This window comes from Dendropsophus ebraccatus, chromosome 9 (assembly GCF_027789765.1).
Source record: "Dendropsophus ebraccatus isolate aDenEbr1 chromosome 9, aDenEbr1.pat, whole genome shotgun sequence".
Taxonomy (NCBI): domain Eukaryota; kingdom Metazoa; phylum Chordata; class Amphibia; order Anura; family Hylidae; genus Dendropsophus; species Dendropsophus ebraccatus.
The window spans coordinates 14,410,658-14,434,830 of NC_091462.1; the positions used below are offsets into that span (position 1 = coordinate 14,410,658).

The following is a 24,173-nucleotide window of genomic DNA, read 5'->3' on the forward strand; positions in this document are numbered from 1 at the left end:
GACATAATGGTTGCAGAGTCGGCAGCTTTCAGCTTAAATCTCCTGCTTGGGGATTTTGAAAACTGCTTCTACCTAACGGGAAGAAATTTAGTCCTTTAAATTCCCTTTAAGGCTATGTTCACACACTGTCAAAAAGATGGCCGTTTTTATTGGGCAACCATTATTTAAAGCACAATAACTGCTGTTATTTTCCTTTAAAGGAGAACTTTGGACTGGGGTGATTTTTGTCTGGGGGAGGGAAGGATGAAAGAAGTAACATACCCTCACCTTTCCCCACTCCAGTGCTGGTATCCAGCGGCCGTAGTCCTGACCACTTCTGGGTATGAGTAAAGAGCCTGCACAGCCAGTCAGCAACCATAGCCTCGCCTCAGCCGCTGACTGGTGAGCAGGTCTAACATGTCATGTCCCAGGTATAAGCTGTGGCCGGGATCTCTCTTGGTGCCGTAGAAAACTGACATGTCCGTTTTCTGCGGCCACAGAAAACTCTCTCAGTGCACACTATGGCCACTCGCTCCATAGTGTGCAGTGGGGAGTTCAGATGCAGGCGCGTGCGGAAGCGCCTGCATCAGAACTCTGCGGCTGCAAAGATCATCCGGCCGTTACTGATCGGTACTGCCGGGATGATCTTTTCAGAGACCGGACGGTCACAGAACGGCCGTTCTCTTACGTAGTCTGCACATGGCCTTACTTGAAAACTGCAGTGTATATACGCTACATTGGACATGCCTAATAGGTGAATTCACGTGTGGCAGGTTTTCTGCAGCTGCACTATTCATCAGAAATATTTCTATTCAGATAAATGACCCTGTTTTTGCAGGAATTTCTGCAACATCTGCCACATATGAATTAGCCTCTACACGGTGAGCAGCTGCTATATTCGTTCCTTGTCTGCCCAGCTTCCTGTGGCATTGTTCTGCAGAGAGCATGCTATAAACACACCTTATTCTTCCTTAAATGTCTTAATAAAGTTTTATTCCCCCCCCCCCCCCTTCTTGTATATGGCAGGGCTGGGGTGAGGTGGTGGCTGTAGGGGCTGGTCAGAGAGGTTGATGCAGCCTGTAATGGGAGGTCAGAGGTGGTGACATCACTCTGGGAGCAGGGCTAGAGCTCAGAGAGATGTCCAGGTAAGCCTTCTGAGACAGCAGATAATGATGTGTCATCTTAGAAGGTAGGAGCCATAAAGCTACTGAGACACCACCACACACATAAACACAACTTCCTGTTGGGGGTGAGTCAAGAAAAGCACGCTGATGTCAGTAATACTAATGATAACACTAATAGAAAGTTCTGTAGCTTGGGGTGATAGATTTAACTATTTGATACATGAATATCCCCTTAACTTCACCCTTTTATGTTGCAAATATCTACTACATCTCAGTCCCTAGTTTGTAGACTAAAGTGTAAATGTATAGGGTGAGAAAACCAACAACAAATAGAAATACAGTGGTACCTTGGTTTAAGAGCTCACAGTTTTTCAAAATTGTAACTTGATTTAAGAGCATTGCCTTGGTGTAAGAGCTCCCTGTACTGGGTGAGAGGGAGTGGGGGAGGGGCATGGTCTGCACTGCGGGGTCTTCAGCACTGTACTCTGACCCAGGAAGTCTCCCTCACCTTCCAAATCATAGCAGATCCACTTCAGGCTGGGGCTTGCATCAGGGGACAGGGCTGTGGAGGTAATCCCTTTATAGCAGTAACCCCTCCCCTCTATGTGCCCACATCTGCCCTGCTTATTCCTTCATGCTCCCTGCAGTCTGTCAGCCCTTGTGTTTCCCATCCTCTCCATTCTTGCTATAATGTGCCTGCACTCATGCTCAGCAATACACACTGCTGCTATAATGTGCCTGCACTTACACTCAGCCGTTTACACTGCTATGTAGAAAACTTTACGTTTTCTGTCACTGTTCTCCTGCACATCTCTGTGATTCTCACTTCCTGATTGGTCCATGCTGAACACCCCACCCCTCCCCATAGCTGTCATGTGACCACATGGACCTCTGACAGCAGCCCTGCTTCTCTATTCTAGCCTGTTGTACTACGCTACTGCATTATGGGGATCTGCCGTTCCTCCTGTATCTACAAACTTCAGTTGTTTCTTCAGGGTTATACAGTTACTATACATTATACTCCATATGCTGATTGCTATACTGTACAGTACTTACAACATATTCAGCTGTTTCTCATTGTTTCATTTGTTTTTCATGTTATTCAGAATAAAAACTCATTATTTTTGGGGTGTGGAACCAATTGTCTGCATTTCAATGATTTCTAATGGGAAAATTTGCTTTGATTTAAGAGTGATTTGGATTACAAGCGCGGTCCCGGAAGGAATTATACTCTTAATCCAAGGCACCACTGTACAGGATTCTATATTTAGGACAAGATAGATGCCAGATTATCAGAAGGCTATAAAACCTATATACGTGTTATCTTTGGGAACAAAATCTAAAGAAGACCGGGGAATAACATATAGTCAATTGTTACATGTCCCAGTAATTTTATTATGTGATTAGGCATCAGTCCCAGTAGGATTGATAAGTGATCATATAGCCTACTAATAGGATATTAGAATATTGCTCATGCCTTAATGAGCTATTCATTACTGTCTTATTATAGTGAGTCTTGGACTAGCTGAGGGTCAGGACCCTTAGTATTCCAGACTCATTATAATATTGTGATAATGGATTTATTATTATCACAGTGTTAATTAAGCAATGTACTGGTATTTGTCCAACCCTGTTACCTAGGCCTGGTTGTCACAGTGACCCATTCAGTTCCTAGAATATGATCCCATTATATTGACAATAAGCAGCTTCCCACCTAGAAGTAATTATACCCAGATGCCTCCAATAACGCTGCAATTTCTGCTTTTCTTGAAATTCCGATAACTCTAAAATTGTCAGATATGTAATATATCATTAGTTGGAAATAGACTTTCATTGCTGTAGCTCTTTGCTTCGTCCCTGCCACATATGCAGACAGAGAGATACCTAACTTGAATATGATGTCTCGATTAGATGACAAGGTGTTTGTGTCAGTAGAGCCAGCTTACTACCCAATAAATAGAAGAATATTGAAAGAACGTGCTAGATAATAATGTCCTGTGATTACTGCAGCCTCTGCACTGGCTCTGCTTTATAAAAAGGTTGTGATCACCAGGTTTAACCAATAGGGAAGCAGTGACAAGGTAGCTCAACGTGGCAAACGATAACTTCCTGTTAGTGAAGTAGGAGGAGGCGAGATATGTAGGGGTAATGCCTGGACTTTGAAGGGTTCTATAAAGGTACAGCCCTTTTCACTGGAGGGAAAGCAAATAGTAAAACTGCTACAAAAAAAAAACTTGTGTGAAACTTTTCTTAGCTGGTCGCTGTTTTTTTAATACATACCTCCATTTGAAAGGTAGTGTGCACTTTATAACATTTGTAAATCATGGTATTTATGAGGGGAAAAAAAAACAGTTGTAAAGTCTTGGTCACTAAGGATCTCACTTTCAATCTGTTGTTCACTGCCTGTTGTTAGTGTAATTCTGTCTCTAGTAACAGACAGAGCAGAATCAGTTATAGGATGTGGGCGGGGTTTAGTATGTGGTATGTGCAGAAGATAGAGAGTCTGAGAAAGGCGGACTGTACACGTTAAGCCATGTTGCCTGCTGGAGATGATCCACACTGTTTCTCAAAGGTAAATCAAGGCTTTTTTCCCCTCACCTCTGACCACTCATAAAGCTCCAGAGCACAGCCTATTCCTTGTGTAAATACCAGTGTACCTACTTCTGTGTGTCCACAGTGCTGCAGTGTGATCTCCTCTCCCTTTATCTTCCCAGAAGCAACAGTAGGTAAGTACTTATTGTAACCCTTTCCTTGCTGTGATGCTGCTGTATTTCCTTTTTACTCACACAACATCTTTTAAACCCAGTGCATCAGTAACCCCTTCCTTCCCACTGTGTCATCTTATCCTGTATGGTTCACATTCAATGCAGTAAATACTCATAGACATCCATTTAGCAGCACAAAGAAATTCTTTAATCTACACCCGAAACCTAAAACAGTTTAGCCAGTTTTAACTTCCTGCGTAGTTTACTGCACATGACCGCAAGCAAAATGATTCCCAGAACGGCAGCGAGGACAAGAGCGAACTCCACGTACAAAGCGATCATGGCGTCTGATGTAGAGATCTCCATTCCCAGGAAGGAAACTCTTTCAGGCTTAGGGTCTTCGACAGCTGGAGGTGATGTAGCTGGAGGTGACGTTCCTGTAGGAGTAGACGTATTACATACAGTAACTGAGAATAGGTGGAAGGGTGTAATATCAGAAGTGAACCTCTTAACCTTCTCACAACTAAGCAGGTGTGACCAGAACCTAAAAACCATGAAGGTTTCCATTCATTGACAGAAAACAGAGATTAAAGGGGTTATCCAGCGCTACAAAAACATGGCCACTTTTCCCCCTACTGTTGTCTCCAGATCAGGTGCAGTTTGCAATTAAGCTCCATTTACTTCAATGGAACTGAGTTTCAAAATCCCGCCCAAACTGGAGACAACAGTAGGGGGAAAGTGGCCATGTTTCTGTAGCGCTGGATAACCCCTTTAAAAACAATAAGGAATCCGAACAAAGTATATTAGAACGTTGCGAAACCTTTTACAAGCGAAACACCTTGCTTTGATATGTTACTCATCCCAACAAAACCTCTCACCTTCAGGGTCTGACGGGAGGCAGGGATGAGGGCCATCTTTTGGGTCTGGAAATCCATTGCACTCAATAAGTTGCCTATAATACTTGGTGGACTCTTTTGGGGTCCGGGTCAGATTGGGGTGCGTGTAATTCGTGTAATACAAGCCAAAGCGTTCAGCATATCCTGCCGCCCACTCAAAGTTATCCATAAGGCACCAAGCCGTATAGCCACGAAGATCCACCCCATCATACTTGACAGCTATGTAGAAATAACCATAACTTTAGGTAGAACCAGCATTTTAGTCAAAAATTTTGTGTATAACAAAAGGTAGGCGAATACATGCCGACTGCATAATAAAAATATTTAAAGGGAATCAGTCACCTTAAATGAAGGCAACATAAACTAGTGACAAAATGCGGAACAGATCGGTTTATTACTTACATCATTCTGTTCAGCCGTTCTTCTAATATGCAGTAGAATAGGATTCTTGCCACACCCCTCCCCTGCCCTCCAGCTGCTTATTGACAGGTGACTGCCTAAATACAGCATGGATAGATAACTGCCAATCAGCACATGGTGGGCAGAGTTTCTGCTTCTCATGAATATCCAGGAATACTGGGCTCATGCACATAATGGAGAGGACTGCTTATTGTCCATGTTATACAGCAGGATATCTCTGGATCAGCTGCACAGAACAGTGTAAGTGATACATCATCTGTTCAGATTCTCTGTCACTAGTTGAAGCTACCCTCAGATAGGACGCCATAAACCTACTGTCAGCGTCTCTTTAAATATATGATAATTTTTTCCAATAATAAATGCCAATAAAGCTTCTCTATGTATCCATCCCCCTCTTCTATTGTCTTTAGCAACGTGTAGCATCTGACTACACATTTTTACGCAGTCTGTAACCATGGAAACTTTGCACAGGCTCAATTAAAATAGCCTACTCGTTTTGTGTACACAGCTGCTAGTGGTACTCCATTCCCTCCTATTGTTTTTAGCAGGGAGTGGGAAACTTCGGCCCTCCAGCTGTTGCAAACCTACAATTCCCATGGTGCCTGGACAGAGGGACGAAGGTTTTGAAACAGGAACAATAAATGACCGTAGGATCTGACTACACACTTGACTTTCGTGTAGTCTGTAACCATGGTGACCTGTAGCTTTTTTTATAGGAGCGGAATACACAAAACAGTAAGATATTTTTATTTTGTAAGTTGGTAAGCTTTCAGACGTATTGAAGAAAAGCAGGAATAGGTTCAGGATGGGAATATACGCAGTAATGTAACCAGCTTATAAATGTTACTCCTTCTAGGTCTCCCACCTGCTGCTTTCCAGCTGCTGCGATGCTACATCTCCCAGCATGCTTAATGCATTTTAATGGAGGAGACTTATCTTGGCTATCACTGTCACTTCCTATTCATACATCGCGACCATATTGTGGAGTTTTGTGAAAATCACAGCAAATAGCCTGGTTTAACAACGTTGCGTGAATAGACCCCTATAGAGGTTCTGGGCACTTCTGCCTTTCTCTTACCCTTTAAGGCCTCATTGACATACTGCTTGTAGTAATGTTCCCTCCATTTGTCGTTCAGATTCGTCCCCCGCTCAGAAATCCCGTTCTCCGTCACATAAATGGGAGGGTTATTAAACTCTTCCTTTATCCAGTTCAATATCCTCCGGAAGCCAAAAGGAGTCACTTTTAGCCAAATGGAGCCGGATCCGAGCCAGGTGCGGTCAGACATCGTTCCTACGCCCCTGCGGCAAGTCAACAGGTCTGTATGGTTATTACAGGTCACTATCTCCTATGCAGAGTGGGGTGCGTCATTCTGTGGCTGTACTCATGTTGAACATGGCCCAATGACATCACTGATCAGAATTTATAAGGTCCAGGTCACACTTTCCTTCCAGCGCCTTTAAGTGAATATTATCTTAATTCTGCACTGATTAAATTCTCCAGTTATCTTTATAGCGATTATAACTTTATATGATACGACGCACGTGCCCAGACATAATACTGCACGGGCCCAACTACATCTACTATACAGGAAGTACCGTGTCATATTACATTATATTGTATTCAACATAGCAGAAGGTAATGTAAAGCACTAGGTGGCAGTATAGACCTGTCCTATCTAATATATAGTGTGCACTTCAATGAAACCTTAGTAAATATTGGTGTGCCCCTTTAAGATTAACTTCTTTATAGCAAATCTGTCAGATTTAATTCAGGTTTCAAACTGCGACAGTGTTAGGTCAAGGAGACATGTTACCTTTCATATATCCACTATACAGAAAAATACTTTTTATTCTCTGGTACAAAGACAATTGAAGGCTGTAACTACTTCTCGCTCCCCGTCCCTATCCATGCTCGATTGACCCCCATCCCTGCCTCCAAATTTTGCACCTGTACACAATCTGCATGCACAGCACAGGAAGGAGATTTGGAAGCAGGCCTGACTGTCAATCAAGCATGGATAGGGATGGGAAGGGGAGAGAGGAGGTGTTACAGCTTATACCACTTCAGGAGCTTAATACACAATAAAAGCAGTTCTCTATGTTATAAAGCATAGACAGATATATGAAAGGTACCATGTATCAGCTATCTAACAGTATCAGAAGTTTGGAACCTGGACTGCAGCTAACAGATCCCACATTTATGATCTTACAGATTTACTTGACTTGTTAGCTCCTACCTGTCTGCATCATAGGATTGGACCGACTGACGGAAGTTGACCGGAGAGGCCAAGACTGTGGTGTAATGATTGAAGCCAAAATAGTCGTACGTGCCTTTAATTCTTTTCTTCTCCTCTTCTGTGAACTCGGGAAGTCTGTAAGGGATTAAGGGGATATCGATGCCTTACCATTAAAATTTGCTGACATGTATATTGTTCTCAGAATTCTGTATGTAAACAAGCCTGCCGCTATTTTTATCACTTCAGTGTAAAAAAAAGCGAGTTTGCTGATACATTTGATTAAACATTTCCTTCTATGCAGGTGTAGGAGTCTCTATGGCAACAGACTACAAACAAACCCTGTGTAGTCTGATCTTACGTTTTTTTCTTTTAAGCCATTCTCTCTACCACCTTGTATTGTGGAGGAAACCTAGTATTCTGCTTTACAACTATACGACTCCTTGGGCTATATTGTTTATAAGAATCAATTAAACCTTTCTCATACCGAGATTTTGTTAGTCCTTGTGCAAGACTTCTCTCCTTAACCCTTGACTTCATGATCTCATTGTAATCTCCATTATTGAAAATTGGGTGTGCAAACCATCCACCGTAGAACTATGGAGGAAAGCAAAAGTAAGTTATCATATTAATGTGAATTGACTCATAAAGGGCAGAAGTGACCCGGCTGGTTGACTGTTTCATCATCTCCAGCGCAGTGTGTCAATCATACCGCCAAATATCTCCTTGCTGCATCTACATCCTCCTGTTTGTTTGGGTTTCTTGGTTCGGCCCAGTCAGAGTTTATGGTGATGGATATGAGGCCCCCTTGCTTTTCTCTATAGGTACTGTTGTAGAGGTGCCAGGCCTCAGTGTGTGCCTTTATGAGGTTATGTCCGGCTTGATAGGGTCCAGTTCCGGGCCTATTAGTGATCCCTGAAAGGAATTGTACAGAATGCAAATCAAAAGTTAAAAACAAAACAATTTTTTAAAAGTCATCAACGTATCTGTGAATGTTTCTTAAAGGAAACAGAATGACCTTTAGGACTTTCTACACCCAGACAGCATGCGTTTACTTTATCGCATTACATCGTATGCATTGAAGTTAATCGGATTTGTGTGTAACGTATGGAAGTGTTGCGTCCTCCAGATTTCTGTTGAGCAAAGTTGCCAATCTTTTTGGGTTTGGCAATGTTCTCCGGTCCCAAACATTCAGCATTTGACAAACAGTGTCTGGAGAAGTTAGATGCCAACCTAGAGAGTCCTGGAAAACAATAGAATTATAGGCTGTATCTATGTTTTCCTGGTATCCCTAGGGCAGTATCTAGGTAGGATTTAAATGCCAAGCATTCTGGTACAGAGAACATTGCCGAACCCGAACAGCTCGGCAATGCTGCTCAACACCACTCCAGATTGAAAGACTATCAGGACCTCTCTCTATTGACTAATACTGAATGGGTAACATTGAAATACATGGTCGTGCCCATTCAGCCAGAGTGGGTGTTCCCAGGCTATTACAAGGTGAACCCAAGTGGAAGACCAGTTAGTGACCACCATACCGGTATATGGACTCAGAAGAACCATTTTGAATACATACATAGCAAAACGTCATGCTGGTCTCACCTGGAGCTGCGGTACCATAACCATACCCCAAGTTGGCAACGATGTATGGCTCATTCAGAGTGATCCAAAACTTCACCCTATCACCAAGTCTTTGGAAGAGAAGTTCGGCGTAATCTTTAAACCTTTGCACTATTGTCTCGTTTTCCCATCCTCCAACGTCTTGTAAGGCTTGAGGAAGATCCCAGTGATAAATTGTCACCTGCGGAAAACAAAGCGCAAAGGTGTATCTGAGAGAGGAAAGGTTGTGTGAAGGCCAGAAACTGGTGAACATGGGTCAGCGGATCGGTGGACTCCCATTAGTAATTGTCCCTTCATGTGGGGCCCAATCCTAACATAGAAGTGCCCCTTTAATACTACCATTTGTACCTGAGGGTTAATATTAGCGGCCAAGAGAGCATCAACTAGTTTGCTGTAGTAGTTGATGCCGGCTTCATTCACATGGCTCAGTGTTCCGTCAGGGAGGACCCGAGGCCAGGAGATAGAAAACCGATAGTGTCCGACTTTCAGGTTCTTGAGAAGCTCCACGTCTTCTTCCATCCGGTGGTAGCTGTCGCAGGCCACGTCACCATTTTCATTATTTGAGATTCTACTTAGTGAATGTGTATACTTGTCCCAGATACTCAGGCCTTTTCCATCTTCTCTCCATGCTCCTTCAATCTGAGGACCAAAGAATTATCACTGTCATCTTACGTACTGCAAAAAATTCTAGAACTTTCTAGAATGTTATTTAAAGGGGTAGTGCGGCGGTAAAAAATTATTCACAGAATAACACACATTACAAAGTTATACAACTTTGTAATGTATGTTATGTCTGTGAATGGCCCCCTTCCCCGTGTCCCACCACCCCCACCCGTGTACCCGGAAGTGTAGTGCATTATACATACCTGATCCGTGCCGACACGCGTCCGCCATCTTGTGCCAAACGTCATCTTCGGCCGGCCGGCCCGAACACCTCCGATCTTCCCGAGTGCCGTTCGCGTCATCAGCTGCTCCGCCGCGATTGGCTGAGCATAACTGTGCTCAGCCAATCGCGGCTGAGCAGCTGATGACGCGGCCGGCACTCGGGAAGATCGGAGGTGTTCGGGCCGGCCGAAGATGACGTTTGGCACAAGATGGCGGACGCGTGTCGGCACGGATCAGGTATGTATAATGCACTACACTTCCGGGTACACGGGTGGGGGTGGTGGGACACCGGAAGGGGGCCATTCACAGACATAACATATATTACAAAGTTGTATAACTTTGTAATGTGTGTTATTCTGTGAATCATTTTTTACCGCCGCACTACCCCTTTAAGTGCAAAATTTCTTTAAAATAATACAAGCACTGTAGACACAAAAATGTGGAATATACCTAGGGTAGGGCTTAAAGGAGAAGTCCGGCAAATTTTTTTATTAACCTCTTAAGGACAGAGCCAATTTTCGTTTTTGGGTTTTCGTTTTTTCCTCCTTGTGTTTAAAAGGCCATAGCAGTTAAATTTTTCCACCTAGAAACCCACATGAGCCCTTATTTTTTGCGTCACTAATTGTACTTTGCAATGACAGGCTGAATTTTTGCATAAAGTACACTGCGAAACCAGAAAAAAATTCAATGTGTGGTGAAATTGAACAAAAAAACGCATTTCTTTTATTTGGGGGGTATTTGCTTTTACACCATTCGCCCTGGGGCAAAACTGACTTTTTATGTATGTTCCTCAAGTCGTTACGATTAAAACGATATGTAACATGTATAACTTATATTGTATCTGATGGCCTGTAAAAAATTAAAATCATTGTTAACAACTATACGTTCCTAAAAAATCGCTCCATTCCCATACTTATAACGCTTTTATCCTTTGGTCTATGGGGCTGTGTGAGGTTTCATTTTTTGCGCCATGATGTGTTCTTTCTATCAGTACCTTGATTGCGAATATACGACTTTTTGATCGCTTTTTATTACATTTTTCTGGATTTGATGCGACCAAAAATGCACAATTTTGCACTTTGGGATTTTTTGCGCTTATGGCGTTTACCGTGCGAGATCAGGAATGTGATTAATTAATAGTTCGGGTGATTACGCACGCGGCAATAGCAAACATGTTTATTTATTTAGTTTTATTTAAAACATAGGGAAAGGGGGGTGATTTAAACTTTTATTAGGGGAGGGGGCTTTTTTTACTAATAACACTTTTTTTTTTTTTTTTTTTTACACCTATACTAGAAGCCCCCCTGGGGTTAGGGTTATTCCCCCCTGGGGTTAGGGTTATCCCCCTGGGGTTAGGGTTATTCCCCCTGGGGTTAGACACCAGGGAAGTGCTGCATACAGTATTCGGATGCAGCTGTCAACTTTAACAGCTGCATCTGATTACTGAATTAGCGGGCACGGCGATCAGACCGTGCCCGCTAATAGCTGCGGTCCCGGGCTACACGTGGCACCCTGGATCGCGGCAGTTCAGAGCGGGGTCGCCGCGCGGCCCCGCTCTGAACACCTCTTGTGGACGCAAGGTTAAAGTCTTGTATTGCTTCACTTCCTGGATAACATGGTGATGTCACTTCCTGGACAACATGGGGATGTCACTTCCTGGATAACATGGTGATGTCACTTCCTGGACAACATGGGGATGTCACTTCCTGGATAAAATGGTGATGTCACGACCCAACTTCCAGAGCTGTGCGGCTGTGGCTGCTGGAGAGGATGATGGCAGGGGGACACTGAGGGACACAGGGCACTGGATGGACACTGAGCATCCCTCCGCCATCATCCTCTCCAGCAGCCACAGCCCGCACAGCTCTGGGAGTCGGGTAGTGACATCACCAAGTTATCCAGGAAGTGACATCACCATGTTATCCAGGAAGTGACATCACCATGTTATCCAGGAAGTGAAGCCTTGATGCAGTAGTAAGTGCAGGGAAAAAAGCATGTTATGTGCATTTCTTATAAGTATATATTGGTAATTTGTGTAACTTTTGGGGGGGCAGTACAATACTAAATAATAAAAGTTTTCACTGGACTTCTCCTTTTAGTATGTAGAGTGACATAGTGTCAGAAGAAGCATGTGGGTGTCTAACCTGATAAGATGCAGATGCTACACTCCATGCAAAGTCAGATCTGAACTCTCCATATAGAAACTCTTCCTCCTTCTGTAATGGGAAACCATTGTTGCTTATAACCTCTGCGTAATATACGGCAGATCGTTTCGGAGTCCTTGGGCGATTGGGATCTGTGAAATCCACATGGTGCAGGCCAAAACGCACACTGTATCCCAAATTCCATTCAAAGTTGTCCATGAGGCTCCAAGCCGTGTAGCCTTTAAGATTTACCCCATCTAGACTGTGGGCTGAAACAAAGAAAACAATGTATTGATCACTACACCACCAGAAGACCAGCAAATATTCGGTGCTACCATGAACATCATACTGAACATACATAATACATACCTTTCAATGCCTCATCAATGTACGACTTATAGTAAAATATTCGGGACAGGTCCTCAAAGTCATCTTTGCTATCTGTCGAGACACCGTTTTCTGTGATGTATATAGGGACATCTCCGTACTCTTCTTTCATCCAGTTGAGCAGCCTCCTCAGCCCCCAGGCTGTTGGTCTGTGCACATCAATTGCCGATGTTGGCCAGTTGGTAGCAAATTCCTCTGCAATATCAATATCATTTTCAAAGGATGGCGGACTGAGCCTAGTGGTTTTATGCTGAACAATTTTTGTAGCATAGATGTTAATGGAGAAAAAGTCGGCTGTCCCTTGGATGTAGGTCTTCTCTTCATCTGTAAAATCTGGAAGTCTGGAAGTTTGGAGACCCTGTAACTCACTCTTGCTGGCCACCTGCCATTTCATCACCTCTGGGTAGTCACCATTTTTAAAAATAGGATGTGCAAACCATCCCAGCGTTAGCTGTAAGTAGCGGTCAGCAGCCTCTATGTCCCGTGGTTCTGTGTGGTCTTTGGGTTCCACCCATTCAGTGTTGAGAGTTATAGAGATGAGCCCTCCTTGGCTTCCTCTGTACTTCTCATCATAGGTGTGATATACCTTGGCATGAACTTTAAGCAGATTGCGAGCCACTCTATAGGGTGCTGCGCCAGGGTCATCCTTCCCCCCAGGTGGGAACAAACCTGTCCCATAACCAGCAGTAACAATGGTGTGGGGTTGGTTAAAGGTCATCCAAAACTTGACCCTATCTCCGAATGTTTTAAAACAATAGTCTGCATAGCTGTGAAATGCCTCAAGGACTATATCATTCTCCCAGCCACCAATGTCTTGGAGAGCCTGAGGGAGGTCAAAGTGGTAAAGGGTCACCATTGGTGAGATGTTGTTTGCCAGTAGGCCATCAATGAGCCTGTTATAATACTCCACACCCTTAGTATTGACCGTGCCCTGTCCAGTTGGGAAAATTCTAGACCATGAGATGGAGAAGCGGTAACTGTTGACGCCTAGACTCCTCAGCATGTACAAGTCCGCATCCAGCTGGTGGTAACTATCGCAGGCAATGTCTGCGTTGTCATTATTGACAATATTTCCTGGGATCTTTGTAAAAGTGTCCCATGTACTTGGTCCTTTTCCATCTTCATTCCATCCCCCTTCAGTTTGATAGGCTGAGGTTGAAACTCCCCATTTGAAATCTGCGGGGAATCTCGAGTAATGGTACATATCTCGTTCAAACGCAGTTTGCCCTGAAAATTTTTCCCATACAACCTTCGAAGTTGAAGGCACATTCGACGCTGGACGTGGGGGCAACTTTCTTGAATGTGACCATCTTAAATCTGAAGAACCTGTCTTGATGAGTTTTGTTTTTGGAAAACCGTTATTCTCGATAATATTCGAGATTAGATAAGCTGATTTTTTGGGGGTTCTTTGTCTATTTGCATTATCAAAATTTACATAATGCAAGCCATATCTTTGCTGATATCCCTGTGGTCCCTCATAGCCATCCAATAAGGATCGGACAACATAGGAGTTTACTGGTACTTTATCAGTCTTGATGGCTGCAAATAAGTAAATTGAATCACTGTTAGGAGAGATGTCAATGATAAAAAAAACTATAGATTATTAGATAGTTTGCATATTATTTTTATTACCTTTCAGGGCTTCATTGATGTAAGCCGTCAAGTACTCAACCCGAGCTGTGTCATTAAACACCTCTCCGGTGTATGGTGTTGGCATACCATTTCCGGTTATATATATGGGTAGCTGTCCTTTTGCGTATTCTTCATTGACAAAGTTCAGAAGCCTCCTGAGACCCCATGGCACCACGTAAAGCCATGGAGAAGAGGTGGTCGGCCATGAAGGATCCACATGTGGTGCAAATCCTCCAATATTATTATACTCTTTCGCACAGCTCCCGCTTTCAGAAGCATTGACCATTCGGGAAGTATAGTGGGAGATGCCAAGGAAATCTGCAGTACCTTTGATGTAGGTCTTCTCCTCCTCTGAAAAGGTTTGCAGCTCAGCCACTGTAGAGGAGCACTGGGTATTTATGTGATTGACTTGTGTCTTAAGAACCTCTGGGTAGTCCCCATTGACAAGAATAGGATGGGCAAACCACCCAAGCATGAACTGGAGATATCGCTCGGCTGCACTCACATCATCTGGATTAGTAGGGTCTTTTGGTTCTGCCCAGTCTGAATTCAGAGAGATTCCCACCTGACCTTTTTGTGAGGCCCGGTACTTGTCATTATATACATGCCAGGCCTTAGCGTGAGCTTTCACAATGTTGTGTGTCACCTATGAGGTATAATGTAGAAGAGAATTATTGGTCATGCGGCCTATCGTGATGTGATACCAGTTTATAGAGATGTAATAATTGGTTGGTAATCTGCTGTTATATTATATTCTGCATATCAATTTTACATACCAAAACAACATAACATTATATTGCATATGCACCCAAAATAACTTTCCACGTTGTTACTAATTACTTCATGTAAGTTCTTAAAGAATTAAATATTCCATGCAAATTATTCAAATATTTATATATTTTTTTCTCTTCGTACCTGGGAGGAGGCAATTCCTGGATCACTGACCATGGGAGCATGTTGTCCGGTGCCGTAACCAGCATAACTCACCACCCAAGGTTCATGGAATGTTATCCAGTGTTTGACTCTATCTCCGAAAGTGCTGAAGCAGAAATCTGCATATTCCATAAACGCCTGGATGGTGGATTCATCCTGCCAGCCCCCGGACTCCTGCAGAAATTGGGGCAGATCCCAGTGATACAACGTCACCATCGGTGTGATGTTTTCTTTGATTAACCTGTCGATTAATCTGTTGTAATACTTCACACCAGCTGCGTTGACTTTGGATTTCAGTCCTGTTGGGAATATTCTGGACCAGGAGATGGAGAAGTGATAGACCTTAGACTGGAGGCCCTTCAGGAGATACACGTCATAGTCAATCTTGTGATAGGTGTCGCAGGCCACATTGGCGGTTGCATTGTTATCAGCGTGACCATTTTGTCCAAAAACATCCCATATAGATTGTCCTTTATCCACCTCGGCCCAGCCTCCTTCTACTTTGAAGGCTGAAGAGGAGGAGCCCATAAGGAAACCATCGGGGAATGTGTCCTGCAAGAAGGCGTCTCTCTCTGCTGGTGTCTGGCCAGAAAATTTCTCCCAGACTGTGGTAAATGATGAGCGGGATGTATCTGCTGAATACTCCATCCTGTAATGCAAAGACATAGTTATAAAAGAGAACCTGTGGCTATAGAGCCGGTGTGCCACTGATTACTTAGTGTCTTCAGTTTGGTTACTAGCTGTGGCATAGACTGTGTCTTTTAATGAATGCCACTGTATAGGTATACGGTGGTCTATGTCCTTTTTAGAGGCATAACTTGAGGCCAGTGAGCCCCAGTGCAACGTCTGTTACAGGACACCGCAGCTATAATGCTTCATTATTAAAACTGGGAGAGAGAGACTTTATGGGCCCCATCAGGTTTCTGGGCCCAGATGTAACACCGACCTCTACACCCACTATAGCTACTAAGGCCCTACTTTTAGCCACTAATTTGATCATTCCCGATCATTCCCACCAGATAATCGTTTGGTGTAATAGGCCATGTTAAAAGGAGGAGTGGTGTCAGCAGATCGCTGCTGGACTCAATGAGCCGCCCCTTCCACTGCTCCGCGTGGCCCTGTTCCTTCATTTTGGCCTTTAAATTCTTTTATTAAGATTAAAGGGATACTCCGGCGAAAATCTTTTTCCTACTAATTGAAACACATTCCCTATTTTTCCCCCCTCAACCCCCCACCAGGAAGTGAAGTAAATTCCTTCTTATCTAATGACTGTTGACCCCAGGCAGCCATTTTGTGACAATGACATCATCAAGAGGGAGGCGGGAGCCCTGTTAGGCCAGCCTCCCTTTGTCGGATGACTCAGGTTGCTCAGCTCTAATTGGCTGAGCAAGCTGTAAGCCATGTAACAGTTCTACAGAGTCAGTTAGACATCACACGAAACAAAGTGCATCATGGGAAAGGCCAAACCAGGAAGTGAAGAAAAAATGAAGACACCGACTGGAGCTTCAGTTCACTTTTTCTTTATCAGCGCCGGAGTTGTTCTTTAAGTAAAAAAGGAGACTGTGTCCTGTGCTTTATTCTCCACTTTTGAACTAGCTTCTCAGAAATGTATAGGCCCATCCCTTCTGCTAGCTGTGTCCACCATTAGGAGTCACACAAGTCAATCGCCTGAACAGACCTTAATATTATGTTGGCTAAAACCTGGCAGGAACTATTCTAATCCCCTGCAGTGCCCCCACAGTTTTCATTTAAATGACTGGGCTGTAGTGAATAGATATGTCCGACCTTCTAAAGTGGGGAAGGGTGGGGGGGGTATGAACTTTAAAAAAAGAAAATGTTCAGTAACAAAAAAAGGCTAGAAGTACAGAAAACATTAACCATAAAAACATATAAAAGGTTCATGAGCTAGATTGAAAGGAGGTGAAATTATACACGCATATACTTTTTTGTACTGACCTTTTTTGATTGTCATTGGGTTGAAGTATAATCTGACTGACATCGTAACCTATGAAGGCACCAGAGCCGACCAATGCTGCAAAACAAACAAATGCATATGACACGGGTTATGTATATATATATATATATATATATATATATATATATATATAAAAATATAAATATAATCATGAACTTTACAAAAGCCCAAATCATCAAAGACCCAGAATGCAAAATCAGATCTAAAGGGGCCCGAGAGTAAACACCTCGAAGTAGGACGCCACCACATACAGTATACTCCGCGTCAGCCCTTGTATCTAATGACTCTTGTGCAGCAGATAACATATGAGACATGGCTACTTTACCTTTAAGTATTTGAAAGCCTGAGAGATATTTCATCTCCTCCTCTATGGAGCCGCAGTCAGTCGGCGATAAGGTGAAAACCAACGTGTCCAGAGCCTTCTTGATCTTTTGAAGCTATATAATAACAAACACAATATAGTGAGGGTATCATTGTGGTATCCTGAGCTATAGCCAATGGGTTTGTACATAGTGGTTTATACACTGAATTATGTGGCCCCGACCCAGCGAGCTAAACTATAGAACTATAGTATTATGATGTATGTATAGTTCAGATCTGGTTTATTGTCCTTTAAGGAAATTTGTACCAACGGGCAGCCCCCCAAACCATTGGTACAGTTTTATCATCTTCATCAAAGCATGTCCGGTCCCGGGGTCTGTTTCCTGGGCCTGTAATTTGGGCTAAAAACAACTTCTATTCCAGTGGGGCAGTGTCAATCAGGTGGGGCCTATAGTGTCTGTTCCCTAGGTCTGCAGTGCCTCTCTCTCCGCCTTTTTTTTTTTCGACACTCCCCTGGGCTGGATCTTCACTTTCGGCGTGCTCAAGAACCAGCTCAGGGCCTAAAAAGAAGAAGAAGGGGACTGAGGCGCTGCAGGACTAGGGCACAGACACTATAGGCCCCACCTTATTGACACTGTTCTACGCTACCAGAATAAAAGTTGTTTTTAGTTTGAATACCGGCCCCAGAAGACAGCCAGATCCCAGGACCAGAAATGTCTTGATGAAGACAACAAAACAGTATCAGTGGTTTGGAGGGGCTCTTAGAAATTCTACCGGGAAAAAGAGAACAGGGCTTTATCTAAGACTGGTATACGAGTTCACTAGTCTTGATAAATGTCCCCCATAATGTTGATCCACTGTATACCACAGGTGGGTGTGATTTCTCACTTTGTATTAAGTTTGACATCTTATTAGTTTTGGGTTCAGTATTTTGGTAGCCAGTGACTGCCACTGAGCCTCAATGCCTTGAGATCTCATCTGACATCACTGACATGCTGATAATATTTGGTAACATTAGGGTATTTTATAATGGTTTCCATCAATGGGTTTGATCCCAGATGCAGAATTTTTAACTAAGCCCTCAACTCTCATGCATCTAGGCCCTCAACTCTTATACATCTAGGCCCTCAACTCTTATACATCTAGGCCCTCAACTCTCTTATATCTAGGCTCTCAACTCTTATACACCTAGGCCCTCAACTCTTATACATCTAGGCCCTCAACTCTCATACATCTAGGCCCTCAACTCTCATACATCTAGGCCCTCAACTCTCATACACCTAGGGCCTCAACTCTCATACATCTAGGCTCTCAACTCTCATACATCTAGGGCCTGAACTCTCATACATCTAGGCCCTCAACTCTTATACATCTAGGCCCTCAACTCTCATACATCTAGGCCCTCAACTCTCATACACCTAGGCCCTCAACTCTCATACATCTAGGCTCTCAACTCTCATACATCTAGGCCCTGAACTCTCATACATCTAGGCCCTCAACTCTTATACATCTAGGCCCTGAACTCTCATACATCTAGGCCCTCAACTCTTATACATCTAGGCCCTCAACTCTCATACATCTAGGCCCTCAACTCTCATACACCTAGGCCCTCAACTCTCATGCATCTAGGCCCTCAACTCTCTTATATCTAGGCTCTCAACTCTCATACACCTAGGCCCTCAACTCTTATACATCTAGGCCCTCAACTCTTATACACCTAGGGCCTCAACTCTCATACATCTAGGCCCTCAACTCTCATGGCATCTATACTAGGGGCAAAGGGCATCTGCTATAGTTATTCCCTTGTATTGTTTTAATGCAGATCCAGACCTGGACAACGTCTTCTGAAAAGTAATATCACTGATTCCTTACCTGATCAGGAATCCACTTTGGCACCTGACCCGCATTGCGGCAGTCATATTGTATGTTCAGGGCGAGAAAATCGACTGTTTCCTGAAACACAAAGCATTGGTTATTTGTGTCCACCCTTACGATACATGACTCTACCACTATCTAGGGGCAAGGGCAGCTTCTAGAGGGGCCCCTGGAGAAGAAGGGCCCAGTCTGAGCTAAGAATGTTCCCATTTCAATATTTAGTGAAAACCTACACAGGATTTTTCTAAGCCATGCTAACCCCTTTAATTTTAAATGGTAAATTCATTGATGGTCCTATATAGTGAAGGGGTCATTGATAAATTCTGGTTGCACCAGGAGCTCCTGTCCATGAGGGAAATAAGTGACCTTGGCCACTGCCCATTTTGCCACCCACTTACCACCACCACTAGCCTTATACATTGAGAATCATGGTTGCTGAACTTACCAGGACTTGTGGATGTATTGATAGAGATGTTGTCAGCGTTTCAGGTCCAAGAGCAATAGATACGCGTCCACCTGATGATACAGACACATCATATATCGGGAGATGACTTCATAATGTGTTGTTATTGAGTTCAATGTATGCAACAAGATCCTAAGCTCCCACTAGTGGTGGCCACAGGCAGCCAGAATGTGTATGTGCACATGTTCTCAATGGTAAAAAAAAATGTTGCCAGACTCTTCTGGTGGCAGCTTATCTCCCTGAGAGCAAAATTATCTGACAGTTGTGTTTAAATGTTTTTATTGGTATTTTGAACATATAAATCATCTAACACAGGAGCGGGCAGTTGAAATCCAATGCATCGAATACTTCTTTCAGTGGCATCTGTTATTAGGGTTGGGCTGGCCAGTCCTTTAGAATTTGAGGGATTCAGCTACCTCTTACATACCTAATTCAGTGTTCCTCAACCCCTGGCAAAACTACAACTCCCGGCATGCTCTGGTAGCCAAGGGCTGTCAGGGCATGCTGGGAGTTATAGTTTTGCAAAAGCTAGAGAGCCACAGTTCGCGGTTGGGAACACTGATCAAATATGTATGAGCAGCCTATTAAGTGGAAGTAGAGGACGTGGTTCCGATCTAGGGACGTTCTCATTGAGGGTCCCATTGCAGTCATATTAAAGGGACATGCACTGCTATATACTCCTCTTCCTTACAGTCCTGTGTCTTCATCCCCAGGATAACAATTTATAGTTTGATAATGAAGCCTTCCGTCATGCGGATTAGTTATCTGTAACAATGTATCAGCCATGTTCATCAATCTTCTTATCGCATCCATATTAATGCCTTATCTGTTCTTGGTATTGATTTGCAAAAACAAGACTTATCTGGGTGCAGAGTCCGCAGTGTGATTTATTACCGCACGATAACAACATGTCACCCCCAGGATCAGGGACAACACACCGCCGATAATAAACAATGGGAGCCACAAAGATTCTGTAACATTAACTATCCATTAGGAAGTCCTTCAGATACCCAGAGGAATAATAGTACAGTATTAGCAAGTATAGGGCAAGTGGTGACAGGTAGTAATATACATCTACTTACTGCCCCGAAAAGATGGCCACCACTACTAATAAAAACTACATATATAAATGATCCTACTGGTACAGGTCCCTAGGGGGGGGAGTATTATAGTATATTCTTGTATATAGGAGCAGTATTATAGTATATTCTTGTATATAGGAGCAGTATTATAGTAGGTATATCCCTGTATATAGGAGCAGTATTATAGTAGTTATATTCTTGTATATAGGAGCAGTATTATAGTAGTTATAGTCTTGTATATAGGAGCAGTATTATAGTAGTTATATCCCTGTATATAGGAGCAGTATTATAGTAGTATATTCCTGTATATAGGAGCAGTATTATAGTAGTTATATCCCTGTATATAGAAGCAGTATTATAGTAGTTATATTCTTGTATATAGGGGGCAGTATTATAGTAGTTATATTCCTGTATATAGGAGCAGTATTATAGTAGTTATATTCTTGTATATAGGAGCAGTATTATAGTAGTTATATTCCTGTATATAGGAGCAGTATTATAGTAGTTATATTCTTGTATATAGGAGCAGTATTATAGTAGTTATATTCCTGTATATAGGATCAGTATTATAGTAGTATATTCTTGTATATAGGTGCAGTATTATAGTAGTTATATTCCTGTATATAGGGGGCAGTATTATAGTAGTTATATTCTTGTATATAGGAGCAGTATTATAGTAGTTACATTCTTGTGTATAGGAGCAGTATTATAGTAGTTATATTCCTGTATATAGGAGCAGTATTATAGTAGTATATTCTTGTATATAGGTGCAGTATTATAGTAGTTATATTCCTGTATATAGGGGGCAGTATTATAGTAGTTATATTCTTGTATATAGGAGCAGTATTATAGTAGTTACATTCTTGTATATAGGAGCAGTATTATAGTAGTTATATTCTTGTATATAGGAGCAGTATTATAGTAGTTATATTCTTGTATATAGGAGCAATATTATAGTAGGTATATTATTGTATATAGGGAGCAGTATTATAGTAGTTATATTCTTATATATAGGAGCAGTATCATAGTAGTTATAGTCTTGTATATAAGGAGCAGTATTGCCATCCAGCTGCCTAATCTATCTGCCACTATGAAAAACTGGGGACACCAACAAACACATTAGATTTTTTTAGTTTCCGTATTTTAGTCATAAACTTTGACAACTCACCTCCAGCAGAATACTTCTGGTGATATAGCCTGTATACCTTCTCATGGGCGTCCAGCAGAACCTGCAGGGATTGTGAGTCTGTGACATCTGCAGGAACATCGAATGTTATCCAGGTCTGGACCAGATCCCCGAATGAACGGAATGCAAGTTCAGCGTATTCTGCATAGGAATCAATAGGGCTGGGGCCACCTGTAGAAAGTCTATGTAAGTTGCCAACATGTAAGATCACAATTGGTTTAATATTGGCTCCGTTCAGTTCTTGGAGAAGGGTCCTGTAACACTGCAGTTGTCTCTCATCCTTGTTCAGGGTATTGTCCTTTAGGGGTACAGAGTCCGTAACTAGCCGGACCTTGTAGTGGTTGACGCCATACTTCTGAAGAGTCGGAATTTCATCTTTCATGTCATTTATAATCTTATTATTACACCTAAATCCTCTCAATGGCTCCACAACATTAAGAGAACCCTCCTTGTTGTTCTGCAAACGTCCAGCAATGGCCATGAAGTCTCCAAGAACCGCACGGCTCAGTCCATGGCACACGGAGGAGAGGAGAACCAGGAGAACCCCTCGCCAGGCTGGCGCCATTCTGGCCACTGTGTTTTCCCAAATCTAACTGTCAAGTCCTTTATATAGAGATAAGGGCCATAAAAACGGGTCATTTGACGTCTTATCTTTGGTGCCGATTAAGACATTGCAGAAGAGCTATTTTCTAAGAGATAGTGAGACGACTGAGGGAGCACACAGTGCCAATGTCATTGTGAATCAACGTAGAAACAGGGCCGGTCAAATGCATTAGACATATTTATTGCAAATATCTGGGTTCAAGTGAAAAGTCAGATTTCTGACACAGGTCAAGGTCTTGTCATGTAGGTTCTTATGAATTAACATCAAAGCCATTGGAGACTGGTATACATTACCTGTAGGTGCCTCTCCACCATATATGCATTCCCCCTGTAGGTAGCTCCCCAGTATGCACCCCCATGTATAATAAAAATAAAAGCCATACTTACCTGACTTGCAGCGAAGCAGGACTCTGGCTTTCTCTGCTCTGGGAGCACCATAGCTCTTAGCGAGGCCTCTTGTGAACGGAGACAGAATGCCTGGGGGCCATCACTTCGAGTGGCTTTATGGATCAGGGATGAGGAACCTTCGGCCCTCCAGCTGTGGCAAAACTACAAATTTCCATCATGCCTGGACAGCCGAAGCGAAGCTTTGGTTGAAGCTTTCTGCCTCATGGAGAAGATAACTGGGAGGCGTCTTGGGTAGAGGGGTGCCTCCACTCCTTCTCTCACTAGAGGGGGGGGGGTAACTCTGAACTTCCCAAACCTTCTTCCTCTCAGTAGAGAGGCTGGCTTTCAGCAGGTTTCTCCCATACTTGAGTCCTCGGGTCTCCAGAGCTATAGACTTGGGGTGGTATTTGTAGGACTTTCATGGATTTAGCAGGAGAGCAAGGTGTTGGCCTTGATGCAATTAAAACCTTTATTCTTAGTTTAAGGCCATCTGAATCCATCAAATTTGCTGAGCAAGCCTGTGTATGTGAGGTTCAGGAGAGAAAGCTGTTGGGTATCTGAAATGTAAGGCCTACTCTAGTCTGGGATACCTGGTACCAACCATAGGAAAAATACCTCATCCTATAGCTATACAGAACATCTCCATGTCCACATGTACAAAGAAGTCTCCAGATGGCGTCACCTTTGGTGGAATTCATAGGCTACCATAAAATCTATCATAGAATACTCTTGTCTTCACAATACCCTCATGGACATATGGGGGGAGATTTATCAAACATGGTGTAAAGTGAAACTGGCTCAGTTGCCCCTAGCAACCAATCAGATTCCACTTTTCATTTTCCAAAGAGTCTGTGAGGAATGAAAGGTGGAATCTGATTGGTTGCTAGGGGCAACTGAGCCAGTTTCACTTTACACCATGTTTGATAAATCTCCCCCATGGTCTTTGATGCAGGGTCCTCCTCAGGTTGGAACCCCATGCATAGTCTCTAATCTGCAGTAATGTAGGTACAGAACGTGTAGCCCCCTATAGTCCCCCTATAACCACAACCCCAGTCAGACATACTATTATAGCAGCATCAGACATAGATAAAGAAGGACGTGAAAAATATAGCAAGATGGCCGACACCATAAGTCACCACTGAGATGTCGCAACCAGGGAGAGATCAGGATTTGATAACTGATACCATTGATTGTTTTTCTTGGCTGACATATCTTATCAGGATCAATTCGCTCTTTGATCCCAGTTAAAAAGTCCATTTTAGTATTTATTACTTTCTGGTAAACGGCAGATCTGTAATTGACTGGTCCATCCGCACATACAG

At 43.0% G+C, this 24,173-nt stretch overlaps 1 protein-coding gene across 1 annotated transcript; it reads right to left on the reverse strand.

Annotated features, from left to right (window-relative positions):
* Window positions 1-4,033: 4,033 nt before the first annotated feature.
* Window positions 4,034-22,441, reverse strand: LOC138800724 (lactase/phlorizin hydrolase-like). Its single transcript, XM_069982649.1, has 17 exons — window positions 21,844-22,441; window positions 19,576-19,646; window positions 19,128-19,208; window positions 17,260-17,371; window positions 16,916-16,991; window positions 14,942-15,608; window positions 14,027-14,672; window positions 12,377-13,933; window positions 12,008-12,276; window positions 9,327-9,617; window positions 8,961-9,159; window positions 8,071-8,273; window positions 7,846-7,955; window positions 7,362-7,496; window positions 6,203-6,423; window positions 4,687-4,923; window positions 4,034-4,245 (listed from the first exon to the last, which is right to left on the reverse strand). The coding sequence occupies exons 1-17, from the start codon at window positions 22,424-22,426 to the stop codon at window positions 4,034-4,036; spliced, it is 5,670 nt and encodes a 1,889-aa protein (XP_069838750.1). The 5' UTR covers window positions 22,427-22,441.
* Window positions 22,442-24,173: the final 1,732 nt, after the last annotated feature.